We start from the raw sequence: 22,001 nt of genomic DNA, 5'->3' as shown, positions 1-22,001 counted from the left end.
ACCTCAAAGACAAAGTATGGAGATGTGTGGTGAGTGTGTGGAGTTCATTCCAGAGCTGTGGTGTTGCTGCTTTTCCAAAAAGGCCTTGTGGCCAGTGGCATGGACTAAAGAATGTTCTGTTTACAGTGCTTCAATGAGAATGTGTGTGTGTGTGTGTGTGTGTGTGTGTGTGTGTGTGTGTGTGTGTGTATGTGTGTGTGTGTGCGCGCGCGCGCTGTGTGTGTGCTGTGTGTGTGTGTGTGTGTGCGCGCTGTGTGTGTGCTGTGTGTGTGTGTGTGTGTGTGTGTGTGTGTGTGTGCAGTTACCCTTGTGCCTCACTGGCTCTAGAAATGGGTTTTTAGAGTAATATCAGGTTGGTATTTATGGTTAAAACCCTCTATTAGCAAACATCCGAAAGCACACGGTGGTGGTGATGTTAAAGTTGCAAAACCAAGACAGTAAAAACACAATCCTCGGATAGAAATGAGTTGCTGTCGAGAGATGATAGAAACAATGCTAGAGTCTCCTCGAAGAAGTCAGAGAATTCTCAACTTGTACGTCAGTCAAAATGGTGAACTGAATTTGCAAAGATTTCTGTATATAGAGCAATAATCGAACGTTCTCTACCTGAAGTCAACTAATTTGCATTTATTTGAGTCAGAGTTATTTCTTATACTTTTTCCTGTGAGTAAACTTGTCACAATAAGATTGTAAAAGATGAATGCAAACACATACATGCAGAGACACATACATTCACAAGTGTATCTATGCATATATGTGGGCATCATGTGTACACATGCAAAAAATTTACTTTTCCTGTTGCTGTGATAAAACATCCATCCCTACAAAAGCAACTTATGGGTGACGGTCATTCCTTCTGCCTCCTTCACAGTTCTAGGGCATAGTCCATTGTGGCAGAAGCCCAAGGCAGCCGGTGAGACATCAGCAATCGGGAAGCACAGGGAGATGGATGGCTGTGCTCAGCTAGCTTGCTCCTTTCGTGCAGTCCAGGACCCCACCATCAGAGTGGTTCTTCCCACTGGAACTAACCTAATGGGGTATCCCTCACGGGCGTGGCAGAGGCTAGTCTCTTAGTTATTCTAGAGCTCCCCAAATCTGCTGCTCTTAGAGTAACCACCACACCCATGTGTGTCCACAGCCATAAAACTAGATCATTAATGGAGGCGCAGGCATTCTGTGGTCAGATACCCAGAATTGTTTCTACACTAGAAGTCCTGTGGGTCTCCTTGCTATGGTAATTACACCCTTAGAAAACAATGCTCTTTGGTTTCATATACATGTCTGTTTCTGCCCAACAGCGACAGCCCATACAGTGAGCATGGTACCCTGGAGGAGGTGGACCAAGACGCTGGCACAGAGCCCCATACCAGTGAAGACGGTAAGTCCCGGCTGGTGCTCCTGTCCGTGGCTTTGGTTTGGTTTGGTTTTTTTCTTAACAACAGAGTTCCCAGGCTTCTTTTATTTGATTTATTATATTCATGTATTGACTTATTGCTGCTCACCTTTTCTTGTGGTATGTCTAAGAACCGTGTATATATGTTTCTAAAACGCCCTCTCTACTCTAAGGCTCACCTTTTAGTGTACTTTTTAAAGCAGTGAGTTTATCCAGCCTTCTGCCATGTTTTTTCTCTCTTGATCAACTTTAAGGAAACTGGGCTAAACCCTGAGAGGAGGAAAGTAGTCCTACTTTGTCCTTTTCTTCCCTACCTCTCAGCACTTAACACACTCCCCACACACAACCATTTTATTTACTTTCTAATGATTTATTTATTTTAGGTATGTTAGTGCACTGTAGCTGTCTTCAGACACACCAGAAGAGGGCACCGGATCCCATTACAGATGGTTGTGAGCCACCATGTGGTTGCTGGGAATTGAACTCAGGACCTCTGGAAGAGCAGTCAGTGCTCTTAACCACTGAGCCAGCTCTCCAGCCCCTCACCCGTTAACCTTACATGTTATGAGGATAGGTCTGGCTCTGCACACCAGGTCTCTAGAGCATGTCCACCTCGCCTGACTGAAACCATGTTCCCTACCGACTGCTAACTCCACACTCCTTCCAGCCCTTGGCAACCTCCATCCTTTGAATCTACGAAATTGGCTATTTTAGGCTCTTGACTTAGGCAGAGCCATGAAGTCTATAGCTTACGTCACGCCCACCCATTCGTCCATGATGGAGCACTGCCTCCTTTTAAAAAGCCGGGACAGCCCTCCCTTGTACGTGTATGTCACACTTTCCTGCCCTACATTTGAGACTCTGTTTTTCAAATACTTTATTTTTTTTTTCATCTCTAAACCCTGCTGAGAGAAGAGCTACAGCTTCACATGTGTTGATATGGCAAGGGCTGCTGCTCTAAACCATTTAGAGCTCAGCCCGTGAGCAGATCTCCAGTCGTTTAGTGTCGCCAAATTCACTTCGATACTTTCTTCTAAGAGACTATTTCGTTTTCTTCATCTTTTTTTTTTCAAGGCAGGGTTTCTCTATGTAGCCCTGGCTGTTCTGGAATTCATTCTTCATAGACCAGGCTACCCTCAAATTCAGAGATCTGCCTGCCTCTGCCTCCCCAGTGCTGGGATTAAAGGGAAGTGCCACCACTGCCTGGCTTTTTCTAACTTCCAGAGTTCAGTGCTCAGCACCAGTTGTCAGAGCTTTTCCTGTGCTGATAAGAATTGAGCCCATGACCCTCTGCACAGCCACCAGCCTTTGGGTTTTCTTGCCGTTCTGTTTTGTTAAGACAGAGTCCTGCTGTATGGTACAACACAGACTATAAGCTTGCCCTCCCTGCACTCTCCCAGGTTGCTGGGGTTACTGCCGTGTACCACCATGCCCAGCCCCTTTTCTGTAATATATACCGAAAGTTTTCTCTTAGAGCCTCTCTAGCTGTGTGAAAATTCTCCTTTGACCCACTGAATTTTTTCCCTGCCATACTTAAAAAAAAAAAAAGACCAAGCAGCAGATAGGTTAAGTTCTGTGATCTTTACTCAAATATCCAACCTCTCGTGCAAATGTGTCTGATAACTCTAACACATTTTCCGAATCTCTCACTCACTGGGTCTCTTTCCAGCACGCATATAAATTTTTGATGTGCGTCTTAGAACTTTAGCCTCAGGAAGATAGCCTCTCATGAAGGGTCTCCTCGTTTATTTCTCCCTGGGGCACAGCAGCCTGTAGTCAGTGTGCAGCTTTTAGCTTAAAGATTTCCATGCAGCCAGTCACTGGGCATTTTAGGTGCAGACTCTGAGAGCAGCTTAAGAAAAGCAGCAGCGCACTCTGCATTCTCAGGGATGACGTGTCCCAAAGTCCTCAGACAGGCATTTCCTTAGGATGGCGGGGCAGAGCTGTACAGTGAGGAAGATGGGAACAGTCTGTGAAAAGATACAGAAGACAGTAGGGTCCAAGGATGCTATGCTGAAACTCCGTGAACACTAAAAGTATGGTTTTTTTGGTAGGAAAGGAGGCTCAGGTAACTCAGGCTAAGCAGACTCTAGTCTCAAGCTCCTCTGACATCATCCTTTTGTCTGTTTCTCTCCCTGGCTCATTCCTTCCCCCACCCTTCCCCCTCTGCTGACTTCTGAGTATTCCCTTGCTTTCTCCAGGTTAGGTAAAACCCAGCCAGCTCTCTCCCCACATACCAGTCCCAGTATCATGCCATCTGTCATATGTCTACCTTTCCACTACAGGAGAGAGTCTTGGTTGGACACTCATTACTACAGATCTCATTGTGGTTTGATCGTGGCCCTCACTCTCTGCCGGAAAGAAAAGCACTGCTCTCTAAGGACAGGCTCTTACCACAGCCACCTCCACAGTTCTGTTGCTAAATCCGTTGGGACGCCGGTCGCCTTTTTGACTGTCCGATGGTGTGCTTTCTTTGCTCTATCATGGTATCAGGGAGGCATCATCCTGTTTTCAGGACAGGCTTTCACAGAACAAAACTGACCTCTGCAAGGGCAATAGATCTAGAAGGAAGCATATTCGGGAAGATGAAGTGCCCAAGAGGAGGCACAACATTATTACGTCATACCAAAAGTATAAGACCATGAGCTTAGGACCTTAGCACCAGGCAGACACTCTGCTGAGGCCACGTCCCCTTTGCAGTTAACAGAGCCATGCAGAAGCACTAAGTAATCACATTACACCCTTGCTATGATTGATATTGATGTCAGCAGTGGCAACATTCTAAAAAGTCTCTGCAGGACCCCAAAGGACCATAAGACTCCTGCTATGAAGGAGCCGTGATGCCCCGTGCCCTGAGATTGATTTGCCATGCACTGCGCAGACCAAGATGTCTGTAAATAGCTTATTGATTGACACTTGACTGTAAAATGGCTCCCAGAAGAGTACAAAGAGGTCAAAATAATGGAATTGCTGAAAATTACTTGTTGATATACTACCATTACCACTAAAATGGGCTTCTGATCTGTGTGCTCATCCTTGTATAACCTGCCCCACAGCTCAGTAGATCTGGTGAATCCGATAACTGTGGTGTTTGTTATGTGAAAAAGCAACGATAAAAACACGTGACTGTCACAGAGGGTGCGATCCTGGAATTACTTGAGTAGGTAGCATGTATGTTGTTCTGGACAGCATTAACATAACATGGCAGGCCCTGAGAGCAGCGATGAGCCTCTATTCTTCCTCCTTCACCCAGTGAGTGTAGAGTATGTATCACGCCCTCTATGCTAGCTTTTCATTTTTAAATTAAAAATATAAATATAAGGGTGTGTTGGCACAAGGGTTCATAAATCCTCTGTCATGAAGTTGCTTTTAATAAATTATCAGATCTTCACTCTGAGGGCGCCTTTGTAGAATTCTATCCTCTGGGGAAGCTGGAGTACAGATCTTGGTATCTCGACATCTCAGGTCAAGCAGGAGAAAATCTTTCTCTGGAAACGTAGAGAAAAGGGCCATCCTATTTAAACGAAAGTTCCACCCTCTCTTCTATAAATAGTCACTGCTACGCTCACATTGTTGTGATAAAATGTGAGTTGGGGTGGCATGCTATTGGCTTTCCCCATCCCTCTGACAGATTGCTAAAAAGACGTTTGTTTTGCCTCATAGTTCCTTGCACTCAGTCCCTTATGGTGGGGACAACATGGTGGCAGACGATGTGACAGCATGAGTGACGACAGGTGGCTGGTCACCCTCGTCTTCAGGGAACAGAGAATTTGGCTGGAACCTGGCCTACCTATAACTCCCTAGCCCTGTCCCCTCATCGAAAAAGTTCTGTAATGTCCCAGAACAGTGCCACCATGGCTAAAGACCATCTATTAAAATTATGCCTCATGAGAGAACATTTCACAATCAACCAAAGCATTACATATGACCTGAAAGCTTTACCCAGCTGCTAAGAGAGTTAGAAAAGTCTTACACCTTTTCCATGTTAGTGGCACGACTGGGCATTGTTACATGGTATTTCCTCAAACACTGCCTAGTGAGGTGGCTGGGCACAGTTACATTGTAATTCTTCAAACACTGCCTACCAGCGGATTGGAACAGATGCCAGCCTTTTTGTCTCATGACGATTTGCTGAAATTTACACAAGCCCTTCACAGAAAGGTTTTGGGCGTTTGTTCGTTTTCTTGCTTCTACTTTACATGTCTCAGAGAATTTCTAATTTACCAAGAAAGAAGCCTAGCTTTTCTTTACCAAAAGCCTCTCACCTCATTATTTTCCATAAGTACAATGGGTGCTGCAGTGAACGCTGGGAAGAATGAACTCTTTCAAATGAGTAGATTTGTTATCAAGAGAAATAGAAAGCAATTTCCTGAACTGTTGAGAGACAGGCAGGCTTTCCTCCGCCACATTGCCTGCGTATTCTTCAATATCTCCACATACCCAGGTTGGAGCAAATGAGGTGTGTCACTCACTGTGCAGATGTTTCTTAAGCAAATGAGGCATCGTTCTCCGTGCAGATGTTTCTAAAAGCACAACTTCTTGAAGTTTTCATTAGATGCCCACTCACCTCTGGACGGCAGGGACAAGAGTAAGAGGCTGGTAGGAGAGGCATAGAAAGACCTCGAATGAAGGACACTTCTGCAGTAGGTTAACTCACAAAGCACGTAAGATGCTGTATGAACAGGATCATAGCCAGCAGTGTTGAGTTCTGACCCTGTGTTTTACTCAGTCAGTCTCTCCCATCAATTAACTCTCGATCCCCAGAAAATAGTTTTTGGATCTAATCTTTTACTCTAAGTACAGGGTGGTCTAACCTATGAGTGTTTCATAATTAAATCTAAAATTTTTATGGTGAGAAGAAAACGTTTTCCTGAATCTTAACGATAATGTTGAGATTTCATATTTAAAAAAAAAAATCAAGAAAGTCCACGAGGAGAATAAATGTATCAAATAGCATCCATCGGGGTAACGTTATGTATTTTTTGAAGCTAATAAAGCATGCTTGCTGGAATTGTGGGGGTTTTCCTGTTATAAACGCCACTAGCATGTTGCAACCACACTCCATCAATGTCAAAAGAAGATTAAAATAACTGTGGTAGATATTACAGCCAAGGAGAGGTCTTATGTGTCATTTTGTGGAGTCAAAATCTTTTTATTTTACTGTCGTTGTATCTCCAATAAGAGGCTGAGGAAATTAAGATCTAATGCTCAATTTTTCTTTTTGCCTAGAATACCAAGTGACAACTAGAAGTATCCACCCCTCCTCATCCCGTCCTCTCTGTCCCTCTGTTTCTCTCCCCACCCCCACCCCTGACTGACTCCTATTGCCTCACTCATTGTCCTAGTCAGCCTGTTTCTAGAGCCTGATGTTGGCTTCCAGAGAATACTTCGTGTCTTCCTGATGTTCATGTCCCTCTGCATTTTCTGTTGTTTTCCCGTAGAGTGTGAGCCCATCGAAGCCATAGCCAAGTTTGACTATGTCGGGCGGTCAGCTAGAGAGCTGTCCTTCAAGAAGGGTGCTTCACTGCTGCTGTATCACCGAGCTTCTGAGGACTGGTGGGAAGGCAGACACAACGGCATCGATGGGCTTGTGCCTCATCAGTACATAGTTGTGCAAGATATGTGAGTGGGCCCAACGTTCAGCCGCCTGAACATTCCAGCTATTGGAGGGTCGGGTGGAGGGTTTTTTGCAGGAAGAGGGAGGGCAAGGAATTCAACCCCTGGGTCTTGCATATGCTAAGCATGTATTCAGTTGCCGAACTACAGCCTGTTAGCCCCCAGGTTAAAAAAAAAAAAAAGACCAAAGTGCACTGTGCAGAATTTTCCACTTTCCTGGTGACTTTAGTGCTAAATAATTAAATCACTGTGTTTACTCTGTGGGGAAGATTTCTCTTGTCCTTGAAAGTCTGCTGTTCAATTGCCAGTGCATTAGGAGATGCTCCCACAGAGATCTGGATAGCACTGGTCAGTTGCTTGCCCAGAATTTACAAAGGAATGGACTCCATGTTCAGCTTACACCACATAACCCAGGGATGGTGATGCCTGCCTGTAATCTTAGCATTCGGGAGATAGAAGCTCGAGGCTTAGGAGATAAAGGTCATCCTTGACTACATAGCAAATCCAAGACCTGCCAGGGATCAATGAGACCCCATCTCATTTTTTTAAAAAAGGAAACAAAAAGTTCAGGATTCTACGCATGATAGTTGCTGACAGTTCAGAACCAACAAGTATCCATTTCCCAAGCTGGATCGAGAGGACCTCATGGGAGACGCCTTTTGATGGTGTCACAGAACAATAACCTCTGTAGAAAATGACTTTGAATGTTCCTATGGCCATGATGATTCCAAGAGTATCATCTCTCAGTGGCCAGCTATTTCAGTCCCCAGCTCTCAAGAGGGAGAATCCAGAGCCACAGTTAAAGGTAATCACCTCAAGGCTTTTGTTGATGTTGTCTCAGTTTCCCCAATGAGAAAGCTTAAAAGTTCCAGAACTGTTTAAGGACTTGAGACAATGGCAGCGTAAGTGTGAGGCACAGCTTACGAAACAATGGACACAGCAGAGTCCCTGACTTCTGAGAATACTATTTCACAGTTTATTATCAACTTCAAGTAGCTTCCCAAGGTAAAAGAGAAACACACCATATAAAGTGAGAAAAAATATTTTTACACAGCTTTAGAAATAATAAAGTGTGTATTTGACAACTGAAGAAATATGTAATATATATGTAGACGTGAAGGTTTACATATGTGAACCACTAAACAGAAAGGCCTGTTATCCATAATGTAAGTATTTCATATACATATACACATTCATATGCATTCTAGACACAGAAGGTCTTGGTTTAGTGGGATTTTTTTTTTCTTGTTTTCAAAACAGGGTTTCACTGTGAGCTTTAACTGTCTTGGAACTCACCCTGTAGACCAGGCTGGCCTCAAACTCACAGAGATTCACCTGCCTCTGCCTCCCGAGTGCCACGGGAGTGGATTAAAGGCATGTGCCACCCCACCTGACTGGTGTAGTGTGTTATAGATGATTATTATTTTATTCTCTTGTATTCCTGAAGATTTCAACTTTTTGGCAATAAAATGACATTATGTTTAGAATGAAAATCTACTCTAGGGTGCTGAAGAGAGACTCAGGGTATAGGGCACGTGCTACTCCTGCAGAGGTCCGGAGTTCAGTTCCCAGACCCTGTTCTGTGGCTCACAAGCACATGTACCTCAGCTCCAGGGGTAGGATGCTCTATTCCGGCCTCCACAGATAGCATCTGCATGCACACGCATGCACGCACGCACACACACACACACACACAATTAACCTACAAATACAAACCAAGGACAGCCACATTAATAAAAGTCTTACATAAATACCAACCCTTAGTTTTCTTTCCACTCTAAGAGCTGAAGACTCTCTCTCTTGCTCCCCATTGCTCCAGGGACGATACATTTTCAGACACGCTGAGCCAAAAAGCCGACAGCGAAGCCAGCAGCGGGCCAGTCCCTGAAGACAAGTCCTCATCCAAGGACATGAACTCCCCGACTGACCGCCATTCCGATAGCTATTTAGCCAGGTGAGTGGCCTTTGATCATCAGCCCCTGACCTCCCCTCCTCCAGGGACCGTGAGGAATGGTCAGACATGCACTCAGCCTTAAAGTGTCATCCGGTGTCAAAAGCTCTCCTGTCTTCTTTTTCTTCTCTGAACGTCTAGACAAAGAAAGAGAGGAGAACCACCCCCTCCGGGAAGACGTCCTGGAAGGACCAGTGACGGCCATTGTCCCCTGCATCCCCCACATGCTCTGTCTAACTCCTCGATTGATCTGGGATCCCCAAACCTAACCGGTCACCCCAGGGGCCTGTTGCAGAACCGTGGCCTCAACAATGACAGTCCTGAGAGGCGACGCCGGCCGGGCCATGGCAGCCTGACCAATATCAGCCGCCATGACTCCCTCAAGAAGATAGACAGCCCTCCTATCCGGAGGTCTACGTCATCAGGGCAGTACACCGGCTTCAATGACCACAAGCCGCTAGACCCCGAGACAATTGCTCAGGTTAGTGCTGCTAACTGAATATTGTACTCTACGTACTTCAGTTGAGTTGAAGGCAATGTGAAAGACTTAAAATCTGTAAATGATAATTGGAATATAGAAATTACCAAAGAAAGCAAACGGAATGTGTTCACTGTCTAAAGCTCGGCTGTGAAATCTGTCTCCACGATCCGTTTATTACTGGAAAAGGCCTAGCATATTAGATTCATACTGACTTCAAGAGCTTTGGCAGAAAGGTGGGAGCCACGACATCCATGCCCATCGTTGGTGGACAGCCAGGAAAATACTGAAAAAAATGGGAAGGACCTGCTAACAGAACCTAATACATTCTAAAGCTCGCGTAACAGACTGGTGGGTAGACCAGAATGGAGAGCCCAGATACAAGATAAATCAGCAGAAAGCAAAGGTGACACTTTCCAACTTAGCAACTGACAGATTAGTCAAAAAATCATGTCAGCAATAACAGTCAGCCATTTAAAGGACAGTAATGCTGGGACCCATGTATCTCTTGAATACAGCATCTACCCTTCCCAGCACAGATTACATAGAGACCCTCCATAGTTGTGAGAATTGACAAGACACAGGTCTACAGGGGTGAATGAGTTGGCCCACTCTTCCCCTTTGGCCCCCTGGTTCAAAACGCGTCTTTGTGAGGGAGAGCAGAAGGGGGCGAGAAATAAGAAAACGGATTATTCTAAAACACAAAACAGGCCCAAGAGTCCTTAGTTGACCCATTCCCCAACTGTTTTAGTGTCCTGATGGTAAGGGATTCTGGGCGGTCACTTAGACTATTTGAATAGTTTTGTGCACTTATAAACAATTAAATGAATTTTAAGTACAGAGCACTCTCTCGGCAAAAAGGACTTTTGACCTTTGAGTCTTTCTATTTATGCAAGACCCTTGGAGACCTGTTCTGACCCAGTTACATTCGACGGCAACTGAGGGTCATGTTTGAGAACCCCTAGCGTCACTGCTGTAAGACGTAGGTGAAATGTGCTTGGTTTTGGAGACAGACCCAGAATCTTGAGGGTAAAAAGATAAACAATAATCTGTTTAACGCTTTTGCCACCAGAACCAGGAAATCCTCTTACTGCAAATCATAAAAACAAAAGTCCACAAAGGGGCTGGAAAGATGGCTCAGTGGTTAAGAGCACTGACTGCTCTTCCAGAGGTCCTGAGTTCAAATCCCAGCGACCACATGATGGCTCACAACCATCTGTAATGGGATCTGGTGTGTCTGAAGAAAGCTACAGTGTACTTGTATACATAAAATAAACAAATCTTTAAAAAAAAGTCAACAAAGGTCCTTACAATCTGTCTGGGGCAAATATTTGGTTTTTGTTGCCTGTGTTTAGCGGTTAAGGAAATTACATATGTAATTGCTAGAAGAGTGTCACCCTGGAAAATGGCTTCCAGCTCTGTCTTCTATCTATCCTCCTATCTCCAGCCTTCAAAGATCCCCAGAGGGACAAATGAGGGTGTCCTAGTGATGTTTATTCTTTTGTTAAACAAATCGGTAGAATTCCCGAAGTAGAGGGTATGGGAGAGTGTCCTGTCTACGGAAGAACATCATGTCATGCTTCGCTCTGTCCTTCATTGGATACCGTGACTTAATATCATGGCTTTGCTTCTTCATAGCAAATGCTTGTTAAGGGCTAACTGTACCAGGGCCTGTGATAGACTTTCCTAATGGACAGGTTCAATGCAGCTGCTTTCTCAAGGCGCTGGAGATACAGCTGGGAAGAAGATAAGGGAGCGGTTACACTGTGTGAAGAGAAGAAAAGGGAGCAGTTACACTGTGTGAGGAGAAGACAAGAGAGCGGTTACACTGTGTGGGGAGTAAGGATTATGGTTCAGGTGGATAGAAGGGTTCCTGGGAATAAAGAGAAGAAATGTTTCCATTAGAACAGGGCAGGTTCTACACCCCATCTCAACACTGCCTGTTTTGAACTCCTGGTTTAAAGAGAAATCATAAATGTTGCTGTCTTAAGCATTTTTAGGTATAGATGATTCGTGAAGAATATTTCCATCCTTATGAAGAAACTCTCCAGAATGTTACACAGGGGTACTTTCTCCAACGCCCCTTCCCCACAGCCCGGGCAACCACTGTCTTCTGTTTCTGTGAATCTGACCACTTCACATACCTCCCATAGAATACAATCTTTATATGTCTGTTGCTCTCTTATTCCATACAGCACAGTCCTCAAGATGCCTCAAGTTGCACACACACTGTTGCATTTGCCAAGATTCCTTTCAATTCTGAATGGTATCTATTTTGAGAGAGAGAGAGAGAGAGAGAGAGAGAGAGAGAGAGAGAGAGAAAACATTGTCTTAATCAACTCTTCAATGGTGCCCACTTTGCTGTGTGTGTGTGTGTGTGTGTGTGTGTGTGTGTGTGTGTGTAACACAGAGCATGCACTGTCTATCAACTCTTCAATGGTACACACTTTGCCCTTTGAAATAACTTTCTATAGTTCTCCTGGATTAATGATATTTCAATTTGATAACATAAGTGATAAATACAATGAAATCCATATTTTTTAAAATTAAATGCATTTCTATCTTAATTCTTTTTATTGATATAAGGACTTTACATAATTTGGTATATGTATGCAATGTGAAGTTATCAAGTGAGCTTTACAGCTTCTTAGATATTTTCCCTCGTTGTGTTTGGCTCTTTATTAACTATAATGCTGAATTATAGTTGCCCTACTGTGTTATAGAACACTAGAACTTGTTCATACAAATGTTAATGACTGTGCAAAAGACAAAGTAAAATACTTTTGTGCCCACACATAGAATTTCCATCAATTCAGTGGTTAAAAGCGTGCGTTGGCCTAGCAGTATTAACTTTCACACTCGATGAAAGATGTTCCTACGAGCACTGTGATTTTCCTCAAAAGAACGGAGAGCCCAGCCCTTGCTCACAGTGCTCCAGTCAAAGGGCGATTCACTAGAGAATCTAACGCTGTGCAAAAAGTGTGTCACATTTCTACAGTCAGCCTAAATGACAATCAGGGACATTCTTCTAAGACTGGTGGTGTGCATTGGGGAATGGCACAGGGTTGCTTAGGGATAGGCTGCTGGAGTAAACTGGGAGCGAATTCAAGGGCGTGGAGACGCAGAAACATTTCAAAGGTGAAATGGAGAGAAATGCATTATTATGAAAGAGTAATCCTCGGCTACCAGGATTAATAAATGACAAGACAGGCATCCACCCAAGGTCGGACAGACAGTTCCTAGGCAGATGTCCATGCTAGATAGATGTCCTTACAGCGCTTGCTGTATAAAAGTGCAGTGGCCTTCATCAAGGTTATACATCTGATAGGTTTAGTATGCATAATTTTGCTCTTTTTTTTTTTTCAGCTAGTCAGGCGTGCACACATAAGATCCCTTCCTTTACGGCCTTCCATGTACATATAGAAGCATGACAAATGTACGTCTGTTTTGACCCTCATGTTCCTCATAATCCAGGAAAGAAGACAAAATAGAGTTACCTATTGCTGGTCCCTGCCCCTACCCCCAACAAGAGGGGAGGAGCCATGATAGCGAATAGAAAACTGATCCATCCAACCTGAATGACTTAAGGCAGCAAGAAGAGTGCTGACATACTCCTCGGGGAAGCCACGTGAGCATAAACGGTTTTTAAGCCTAAATCCAAGACAGCACCAAAGGGAGGAGAGCGAGGCCCGCTGTCTCTCCTACTCTGTCTTATTCTTTATATGATAACAGCATCACCCAAAGCAACCTGCGGTGGAAAGGGGCTATTTTAATGTCATGGCTTGTAGTCTAGTGTCCAGGAACGTGAGGGCAAGAACTCAAATGAGACAGGAACCAATGCAGAGGACAACGAGGGGTGCTGCTTACTGGCTTGCTCCTCATGGCTGGCTAGGTTTGCTTTCTTACACCACCTAAGACTACTATCCACAATGGGCTGGGCCATCCTCCTTCAATTACTGATTAAGAAACTGCAACACAGGCTTACTGGCCCACAAGCCAATCCAGCAGAGGCTCAACTGAGGCTCCATCTTTCAAAATGACTAGCCTTTTTGGGTTGACATAAAAACTAACTAGTACATATCCTGTTTCCCCACCCCCTCCTAATGGATTCAGAATCAAGATGGACACTGGGTAAGAGTTGACCTGGGAAGTCCTCATTGCTACTGCAGAAGACTGCCTGGGAGAGCCCAGTGGTCCTCACAGGCCCTAGCACAGTCGGGAGGGTTACCCAGAGTTCACAGAGATGTACAAAATAGTAGCTATAGGCACAATGGCCTAAGCTCCCTCCACCTTAGAAGAGTGTTTCCTCTAATGCCCAGTGACCACACAGTTATCTCTACTGACCACACTGTATCTCTACTGCTGTCTACCATGCTCACCCAACTGGCTACAGCACCATAGCCCTGGCTACTCAGAGCCTAGGCCCAGCAGACAAGATCTCAACTTTCAAATTCATAGCGAGCTTTCACACCCAGGCAGCAAGTGATGCTGTTCAGAGGGCCAGCTGGCAAACAGTTGGCAGCACACCAAATGTGCCTACACTTGGCCCAGAAGCCATACTGGCAGCACCCTGATGTCCCCATCAGTCTACCGGACACACAGCAGATAAGACCCACACCTGTTACACTGATCCTCAGACATCCAGGTGTAGTCCTGCCTCCCTGTACCTACAAGAGTCATACCCAACAGTCAGGTGGCAGTTCTGCCTACCAAAAAGCCAGACAGCTACAGCCCACAGTGCCTGCATACACCCATACAGTCCCAACAATAAATCAGGTAGTGGCCCCACCCTCATGCAAAACCGTCATACCCCTGCAGTCACACACCCTGCATCCTGGAACAGTGACGCCATCGTAGATATAACTGATGGGTTATATATGAGGTATATAGCTATAGCCTCATCAGTGGGTCCATCTAGAATCAGGGCAACATCTACCTAACCAAAGCCCTAACACCCATCCATAGGGTGAGGCCCCATCCATCCACAGTGGTGAGGTCCCTCTGAAAAGAATAAATAACCTATAAAACTTGGAGATGTGAATATTACACTAGATGGGAAAAAAATCAACAAAAAAAATGAAAAGGATGGGACCACAGTAACACTTGTTAGCAGACCCTAAAGGAAAGGAAATGTACCAGCTTGAAAACAAACTCAAGATAATGACTATGACAGAAGAGAGAACAAGAGAACACGAATGACTCAGAGAACTCACAGAAGCCTTCCGTGACCTAACTGATAAAAATCAACAAAGATGTAGAGATCATGAAACAAAACACAAACAAAATCTTCACACCCAAAGAATTCAGCAAGTGGAATTTAAAAAGAAAGAAAAGGATGCAGTTGAGAGCCACAATATAAGACTGCACCGAAGCCACAGAATGGGTCCAGGCATTAAAGATGGTGCTCCTGAATGGGCCCAGCCAAAGCAAAACACCAGGACAGTAAAAAGTGGGGAAGACTCTCAAGACTTCAAGATACCCCTAAATAGGTAATACTCATATTGTGGGAATGCCAGAAGGAACAGCCACGGAGAAAGGACCAGAAAGCAGCTAATAACAAACGGGAACTTCCAAAATTGAGAGAAGTATGGAAGTCCAAGTCTGGGAAGCTCAAAGTTCCCTGGCTAGACTCAATCCCAAGATGTCTTCTCCAATGAGCATTCCAATCAAAGACAAGGAAGGAAGGAAGGAAGGAAGGAAGGAAGGAAGGAAGGAAGGAAGGGAGAGAGAGAGAGAGAGAGAGAGAGAGAGAGAGAGGGGAAGAAAGAGAGAGAGAGAGAGAGAGAGAGAGAGAGAGAGAGAAAGAAAGAAAGAAAGAAAGAAAGAAAGAAAGAAAAAGAAAGAAAAGTAAAAGCAACAAGAGAATAAAGTCAAATCCCATATGAGGGATCCTAAAAACTAATGCAGATTTCTCAGCATAACTATCCAGAATACCATATTTTAAACACTGAAAGGGAAAGAAAAAAGTACTTCCAGACAAAGGCACTTCTCAGAATGAGAAATGAAAGCCACAGGCCAGCAAACATAGCACTCATCGCGACTAGCCCTACCACATAAGAGATACTTGGACGGTGAGGGCTGTGCCCAGGAAAGAAAAGGAAACAACTACCTCGTTCTGAAAGATCATGGGAAAATGTGGAGTTCAAAGCTAGCATAGAGGCCAGGAGGGCTGAGGCTGGTTTGGAGCGAGAACAATTAAGTGCTGGATGTGTGCAGGTCAGTCAGGAGAGTAGCTTCTAGTGTTCCATAATTGATAATGTAAGGTCTTGTTCCCCTGTTGGTTCTTGACTTGTCAATAAAGAAGGCCAGGGGCCAATTGCAGGAAGGAAGATACAGGTGGGACTTCTGGCTCCCCAGAGGAAAAGGAGATGCCGGGAAGGAGAGGAGGACTTTTTCTGCCATGCTTTGGAGCAAGAAGAAAGTCCTGTAAGGTCCTAGGACAATCAAGGACTATAGCCTCTGCTACAGGCGGGGGCCAAGGCGGGGGCTAGCAGATACAAGCCATTAAGCTTAAGGCAGAAGGAGAGAGGGACATAGTAAATTGATAAGGGTACGAATTTCCAGGCAGCAGGCATCCACACCCAGCAATCGTGCCTAGCGGCAAGTTCTAAAAGTAATAGAGCAGAGTGGTGTGTGTGTGTGTGTGTGTGTGTGTGTGTGTGTGTGTGTGTGTGTGTGTGTGTGTTTATCCAAACATTCAAGAGTCTCAGGAATGAGTTGTTAATGAGACCCCTCTAGGAGCAAAGTCGGGTAGGAAAGAGAAGCTAGGTCAGTGCTGCAGCTAAGCCAAGAGGAACAAAAGGGAGATGGGAGGGGATGGTGGGGCGGTTACAGCTCCTGCACTAAGGTGGTAGCGTGCCACAATGTTTAATATCAAATATTTAAATGGCATCAATTAAGAAATCATTTGAATGTTCCCAGCACAAAGAACTAATAAGCACGCCAGGCAATGGACATACATCCTAACCTAAGCTGGCCATTATACACACCTGACTAAATGTTTTACATTCTGATACCTCTGTTCTGGTAGTTATGAATGGAGTTTTCACTTTTGTATTTATCTCAAGACGGGTTAGGGACAAGGCTCAGGTGGTAAAGCTCTTGATGTACAACCATGGGGATGTGTCCCATTCTCAGAACAAATGTTAAAAACCAGGGTGTGGTAGTGTGTGATTGTAAAAGCAGTGCTGGAGAGGCAGAGACAGGCAGATCCCTCGGGGCTGCTGGCTAGTCAGCTTCGCTTAAATCAGTGAGTTCCAGGCCAGCAAGATGCTCTTATTTCAAAACAAAAGGGACACCACCTGAGGGACACCACCTGAGGCTGACCTCAGGCCTGCCCATGCTCAGCACACAAAGGTGAGACAGAATTCTGATCAACAGTGCACAGGACAGGGAGACCTCAGTAGGCTGCCTAGTTCCTCAGCGTGAACGGTTGTTTGATCTGTGACTCTGGTGTGCTTTGCTTCTAAGATCATTCGGGATCAACCCAGATGCACAAGGTATACACACTCCGTGGCAGGACTGTAAAGTTCCAGTGTTCACTCTCTTGCTTCGTTTCTGTAACACCGGCCTCTTCTTTTCTCTCTGACCTTTCCCACTAGGATATTGAAGAGACCATGAATACGGCTTTGAACGAACTCCGTGAGCTGGAGAGGCAGAGCACAGTGAAACACGCCCCGGATGTCGTGCTAGACACCTTGGAGCAAGTGAAAAATTCGCCCACCCCTGCGACTTCCACAGAATCTCTCAGCCCGCTGCACAGCGTCACCCTCAGGAGCTCAGAGCCGCAGCTTCGACGGAGCACCAGCTCCTCCAGCGATACAATGAGTACTTTCAAGCCTATGGTGGCACCCAGGATGGGTGTCCAGCTGAAGCCCCCAGCCCTTAGGCCAAAGCCTGCTGTTCTTCCAAAAACAAACCCTACTGTAGGACCTGCCGCACCTTCCCAGGGTCCCACAGACAAGTCTTGCACGATGTAAAAACAAAGGTCATGAGGGAAGGGGGGTGTGTGTGTGAAAGTGAAAATGAATTAGTGGCAAGAATCGGTGATCCTCAGCCTTCCTCAGTCTCGCCCTTATAACTGGAGATCCCTTGGCTTTTCTATGTTGTGTCGAATGTAATGATGTCTGGGACTAGCTGAATTAACACGGGCATTTGTATTTTGTAATTTTTTTAATAACTGGACACTTGTCATTTTAAAGACAATAGGAACACTTAGACTTACTTGAAAATCCAATGCTGCACCCCTGTAACGAAGGCAACACCTCACCCAACACTAGGCATATGACTTCCGATTTAGTGTAGCCCAGGTGAGTGTCCCGGAAGCAAGAGAACCCGAATCCTAGATCTCACTGGAGTAGCATCACCCGCCATGATCTGTGACACTAGCAGGAAGAGAGCACTCGTTGCCTAGTAACCAACAACAAGCACCTCTAACTCTGTCCAGAGTGGCTGCTGGCACCTGATCAAAGTCACAGAGGAAGGCTCCAGAGGAACCTTCAGTTGATGGCTTGAAGGAGTTCAATGATGGACCCTTGCATCAAAGTCATTTCCCTGGATCCAGGTTAAAGACTCAGTGGAAGGGTGCAGAAGACCCTAAGATGTTGCTTGATCTGAACCTGGAAAAGGTAGTAAGGGGAAAACTGTTGACATTACTCCCTCAAAGAACTCGGCCGGGCCCTGGAGAAGTCCAAGTCCACCCCCTACACTTACAAAGGACTAGAACAGTCGAATTGTAAGACTTTCTGGTTGCACCACAAACTCCTGCACATTTGTTCGATAACAGCCTGAGAAACATGGCTGCCTTCCCCTAAACACCCATGATCTCCTTTATGGCAATGGGGAAAAAAAACCAAACAGGAAGTGAATCCTTCATCCACTGATGTTGTGACTAAATTACCTTGGTTCCTTTATGCCACAAGGGTCCAATGGTCCCCAATCTGAAGCCCCAGCCCTACTACCCACATCTCTCTTTGAGCCAAGCCAGATCTGGCTATGGTACTGAGGGAGCCATGCGAGGCCACCAAGGGAAGAGGACCTTGTGGCACCGGGATGGTGTCTTCCCAGTTTTGTACCTCAGAATCGTGACTTCTGTTCTCGTCCTATTTGTGTTTGCTTTTTGGGTTATGATCTCTACAGAACTATACCCAAATGGGCTCAATTAGGGACCTCTTTCCCTGGCATTTTGGCATATAGCCATTTTTCTTTATTATATTTACTGTATTTTTCCTCCATCTTAAAAAAATGGTAGATTTGTGTTTGTTTGGTTCTGGGGACTGACGGGGACCTCTTGCATGCTAAGTATACACTACCACTGAGCTGTACATCCCAAGATCATTCTGAACACAACTATTCTCACTAAGGTACAAATCACAATTTTCCTAGCCACAGCAGCGGACATCTGCATTAACACTGAACTTTCTGATGGAGCAAACAGATGGCTCAAAGCAAACCCCTTAGGACCCACCATTAATTACCCTCTAGCTGGTTGTGTGCCCACCTAACAGTAGCACAGCATTGACAATAGCTTCTGCAGAAACCAACCAAGACCTGTACTAAAGTCAGGGTCGTAACCGATGGCTACCTCAGTTTGCCAGTCCAGTCATCCCATTGCAGGAAAACATATCGGTGAAATATTCCCTTTCCAAGTCACTCTCCTCACTTCATAAATGTACTGAAGACAGACTCCCTACCCCCAGGTACTTCAGATATGGTAAGGCTTTAAGCCTCGAATTTTTCGAAACCATTCTTTCCAACCATTTTGAAAAAGAAGCCATGGAGACCCAGCCAGGACTACCCTTTGATTGACACTGACTGGTGGTCTCCTTGGAAATTTATTGTCCCCTAAATGGACCCTCCACTTACTAGAAAACAATAACGACTCTTAAAAGCATTTTTCCATTCCTTGACGGATGATGCCAGCAGAGGGCAGAAGAAATTGGCTGCCGTTTGAGTTCATCTGTAAATGCCTTTCTTAAGCTTTCATTTTAGCTTTTCAGATCTTACTTCCTTAGACAGCTCCCTGGCTTCTGTGCCCCACCTATGCCTTTCTAACCACTAGGTCAGGACTCTGCTACCTTGAATAGCAAAGGCCATACTCGTATACACTGCCAGGGGCCTCTTCCTCTAGGAAACAGCTCCTGGTAGGCTCCATCCTTTTCCTTCTCCATCGTCTGTCCTGTGCCTGTTACCATTCCCAGGCATACCTTTGTCTCAAATGAAAGCCAAGAGTGTAGATGGCCTCCAGGTAAGCTCTCACCAATCCTTCCTTTCTTGAGTGATAACTCATCAGGCCTACCCTTCCCCCTCTGACTTGGCACCCTTTGAGCCACGCCCCGAAGAGCTTAAGGTAAAGCATCCCCCTGCACAAAGGACCCTAGAAGCTGTCAGTAAAGTTCCCTAAAAGCTGCAGCAACTGAAAAGGGTCGCCTTGCAAGGCCTGGTTTATACCACAAATGTAGCATAGCAGGAAGGCACAAAGAAAGGAAGGAAATGAACCCCAAGGTGCTCTCTGTTCTCCCCATTGCCAATCTCAGTCCATATGCAGCTTAGGGATGGGAGTGTTTGGTGAGCAAATCCATGACGATACCGGACTCCACAAGCACTCAAGATTCGTAGCCGATAGAACCACATGTTTACAGCCCATCTGCAAAGCCCATCTGTAGAGCCCTGACGGAGATTTGCAAAGCCCTTTGGTGTGTGTTGGGGGGGTTTGAGGAATGGGTTGCTAGGAACTTAACTGCACATTCTCTGAGGAGTGTCGCATAAACTTTCGAACTGTCTCGGGCACTGCGCAAAGCTCGAGGTCTTGTCACATGCCACACCATTATTCAACAGTTTTCCTTGTGTTCACACAACGTACTCTGACTTCGGTGCCCCATGAGCCAGCCACAGAACAATTCATAGTGAGGTCCCACTCATTCAACTACCATAGTCATGAGTAATTACCAATGGATAAACAGCTCCAAAGGGCCAGTCTCTCTTGAATTCTCTGTCTCTGCACTTGCCATTCCCAAAGCGGCTCTATCATTTAACTAAGAAGCTGGGTCGATGGTAGTGGTCTTAGCATTTCAGATTGCCCAGCCTCTAATGTCTGCGTGCTGAAGGAACTGTGATCTAACATTTGAAATCTAACAGTAAGGGGGCCATGAGTTCATTGAGAGTCTATTTGGGTTGGTTTTTTTTTTTTCCTGGCAATAGTAGAAAAGACTATAAATTCAGGAAACGCATCTGGGATGCCATCTCTGGTATCCAACACTGAGACCCTGAAACACAGAAATCCTGGAAGTGCAGATAGAACCCCCTACTTGAGACTGACCCCTGAGCTGAGAGGCCCCCTCAAGCTCCAGCTGGCTGGAGCCTCAGGCTTGCAGCGGAGACCGAGTTCCCACTCATCCTAGTATACTTTATTTAAAAAAAAAGAAAAAGTCTCGGTGGTATAATCAAGATGGGTAACTGTATCTTTAAATTACATAGGGAATTTTGTATGTTTAAATAACCGTACCAGGTTCCATAACGCTTATCTTAGAAACTAGTAAGAGAAAATATATAAACTGTGCGTTTGTGAATGCCCCTCCGTAGAGCGTTCACACAAGTTCCGTGTGTAGTGTGACGGTGACTGTAGATATCTAAAGCGTAGTAGGTGGCTGTGTAACAGGAGAGATTGCTCTGTCCCTGCATTCTGAACGATAACTCCCACCCACGTAATTAAACCAGTATTGTCCTTTCCTGTTGATTTGGTCAGTTGCAGTACCGGTAGCTTTCTGCTTGTGACAGTTACCTAAGTGTGTCAATGTACATCTGTAGTATGTACATGTGAAAGTGCCTTCCTATCTTAGAGTTAGCCTTGCTCTTGGACTGTTGCCCACTAGGTCCCACCCAGTTCCTTCATTTCCTGCTGCCCACCACAGTGTCCTGAAACTCCCTCCACTTGTTCCCAGCCTCTCCCCATCCCCAGCCTCCTGCGCCTCAGTCATGTGCATCTCGCATCGTGTGGATTGTCACACTGTCTTGTTGCCCTCCTAGACGTGACTGTGCCTTTCTCACCCTGCTGTGACTCCCTGCCATCCAATCCAACCTCCCCACAAGGCCCCACCCACACTGGTACTGCCATCCGTCCCCTTGCTCTGTACTGCTCTCCAGTACGTCCCCCTCCTCTCTGAGGTGAGGAGGAAAGGGGTGCTTTTACAGTCCTGGAAGAGAAGATGTTTTGTTAATTTGTCGTGACGATGCACTTTTCTGTATAGTACAGTACATTTTTGGCATGTACCATTGCAGGCTTCAATATACAGTTGGGTTTGTTCTTCAAGGTGTAGCTTTATAATAAATATGATAGTTCTGACCACCTTTGTCTGCTCATGATTTGCTGTGACTGTCCTGTCTGTTCCCTTTTTACTCTTGTTCTCCTAGAGAGCTGGGTTGCTTTAAGATTGTGAAATTTTAGCTGTTTCTTTTTGTTTGTTTTTTGTTTTGTTTTGTTTGAGACAGGGCCCTGGATGTCCTGGAACTCACTATGTAGACCAGGCTGGCCTCAACTCATTAAGATCTGTCTGCCTCAGCCAAGA

The 22,001-nt window shown here is 45.3% G+C and overlaps 1 protein-coding gene and 1 long non-coding RNA gene across 4 annotated transcripts in view; one reads left to right on the top strand and one right to left on the bottom strand.

Moving 5' to 3' along the window:
* The window catches only part of Srgap1 (SLIT-ROBO Rho GTPase activating protein 1), a 264,594-nt gene extending 242,813 nt beyond the window's left edge, over nt 1–21,781 (top strand). For both annotated transcript variants that reach the window (XM_008765403.4, NM_001191784.2), the window contains exons 18-22: nt 1,299–1,378; nt 6,835–7,015; nt 8,829–8,963; nt 9,102–9,441; nt 17,040–21,781. In XM_008765403.4, coding sequence (XP_008763625.2) covers nt 1,299–1,378; nt 6,835–7,015; nt 8,829–8,963; nt 9,102–9,441; nt 17,040–17,417 — 1,114 coding nt within the window. In that variant the 3' untranslated portion in view covers nt 17,418–21,781. The remainder of the gene's footprint in view (nt 1–1,298; nt 1,379–6,834; nt 7,016–8,828; nt 8,964–9,101; nt 9,442–17,039) is intronic.
* On the bottom strand, nt 2,956–17,802 carry LOC120093620 (uncharacterized). Of its 2 annotated transcripts, XR_005487012.1 has the most exons (4): nt 17,663–17,800; nt 11,583–11,708; nt 3,788–3,954; nt 2,956–3,336 (listed from the first exon to the last, which is right to left on the bottom strand). It is a non-coding gene; the product is annotated as an uncharacterized LOC120093620 (long non-coding RNA). The 2 variants fall into 2 exon arrangements; XR_005487013.2 differs by lacking the exon at nt 11,583–11,708 and having other exon boundaries at nt 17,663–17,802.
* Nucleotides 21,782–22,001: the final 220 nt, after the last annotated feature.

Source organism: Rattus norvegicus, chromosome 7 (assembly GCF_036323735.1).
Source record: "Rattus norvegicus strain BN/NHsdMcwi chromosome 7, GRCr8, whole genome shotgun sequence".
Taxonomy (NCBI): Eukaryota; Metazoa; Chordata; class Mammalia; order Rodentia; family Muridae; genus Rattus; species Rattus norvegicus.
The sequence above is the reverse complement of the archived record's forward strand: the minus strand, read 5'-3'. Positions and strand labels throughout refer to the sequence as shown.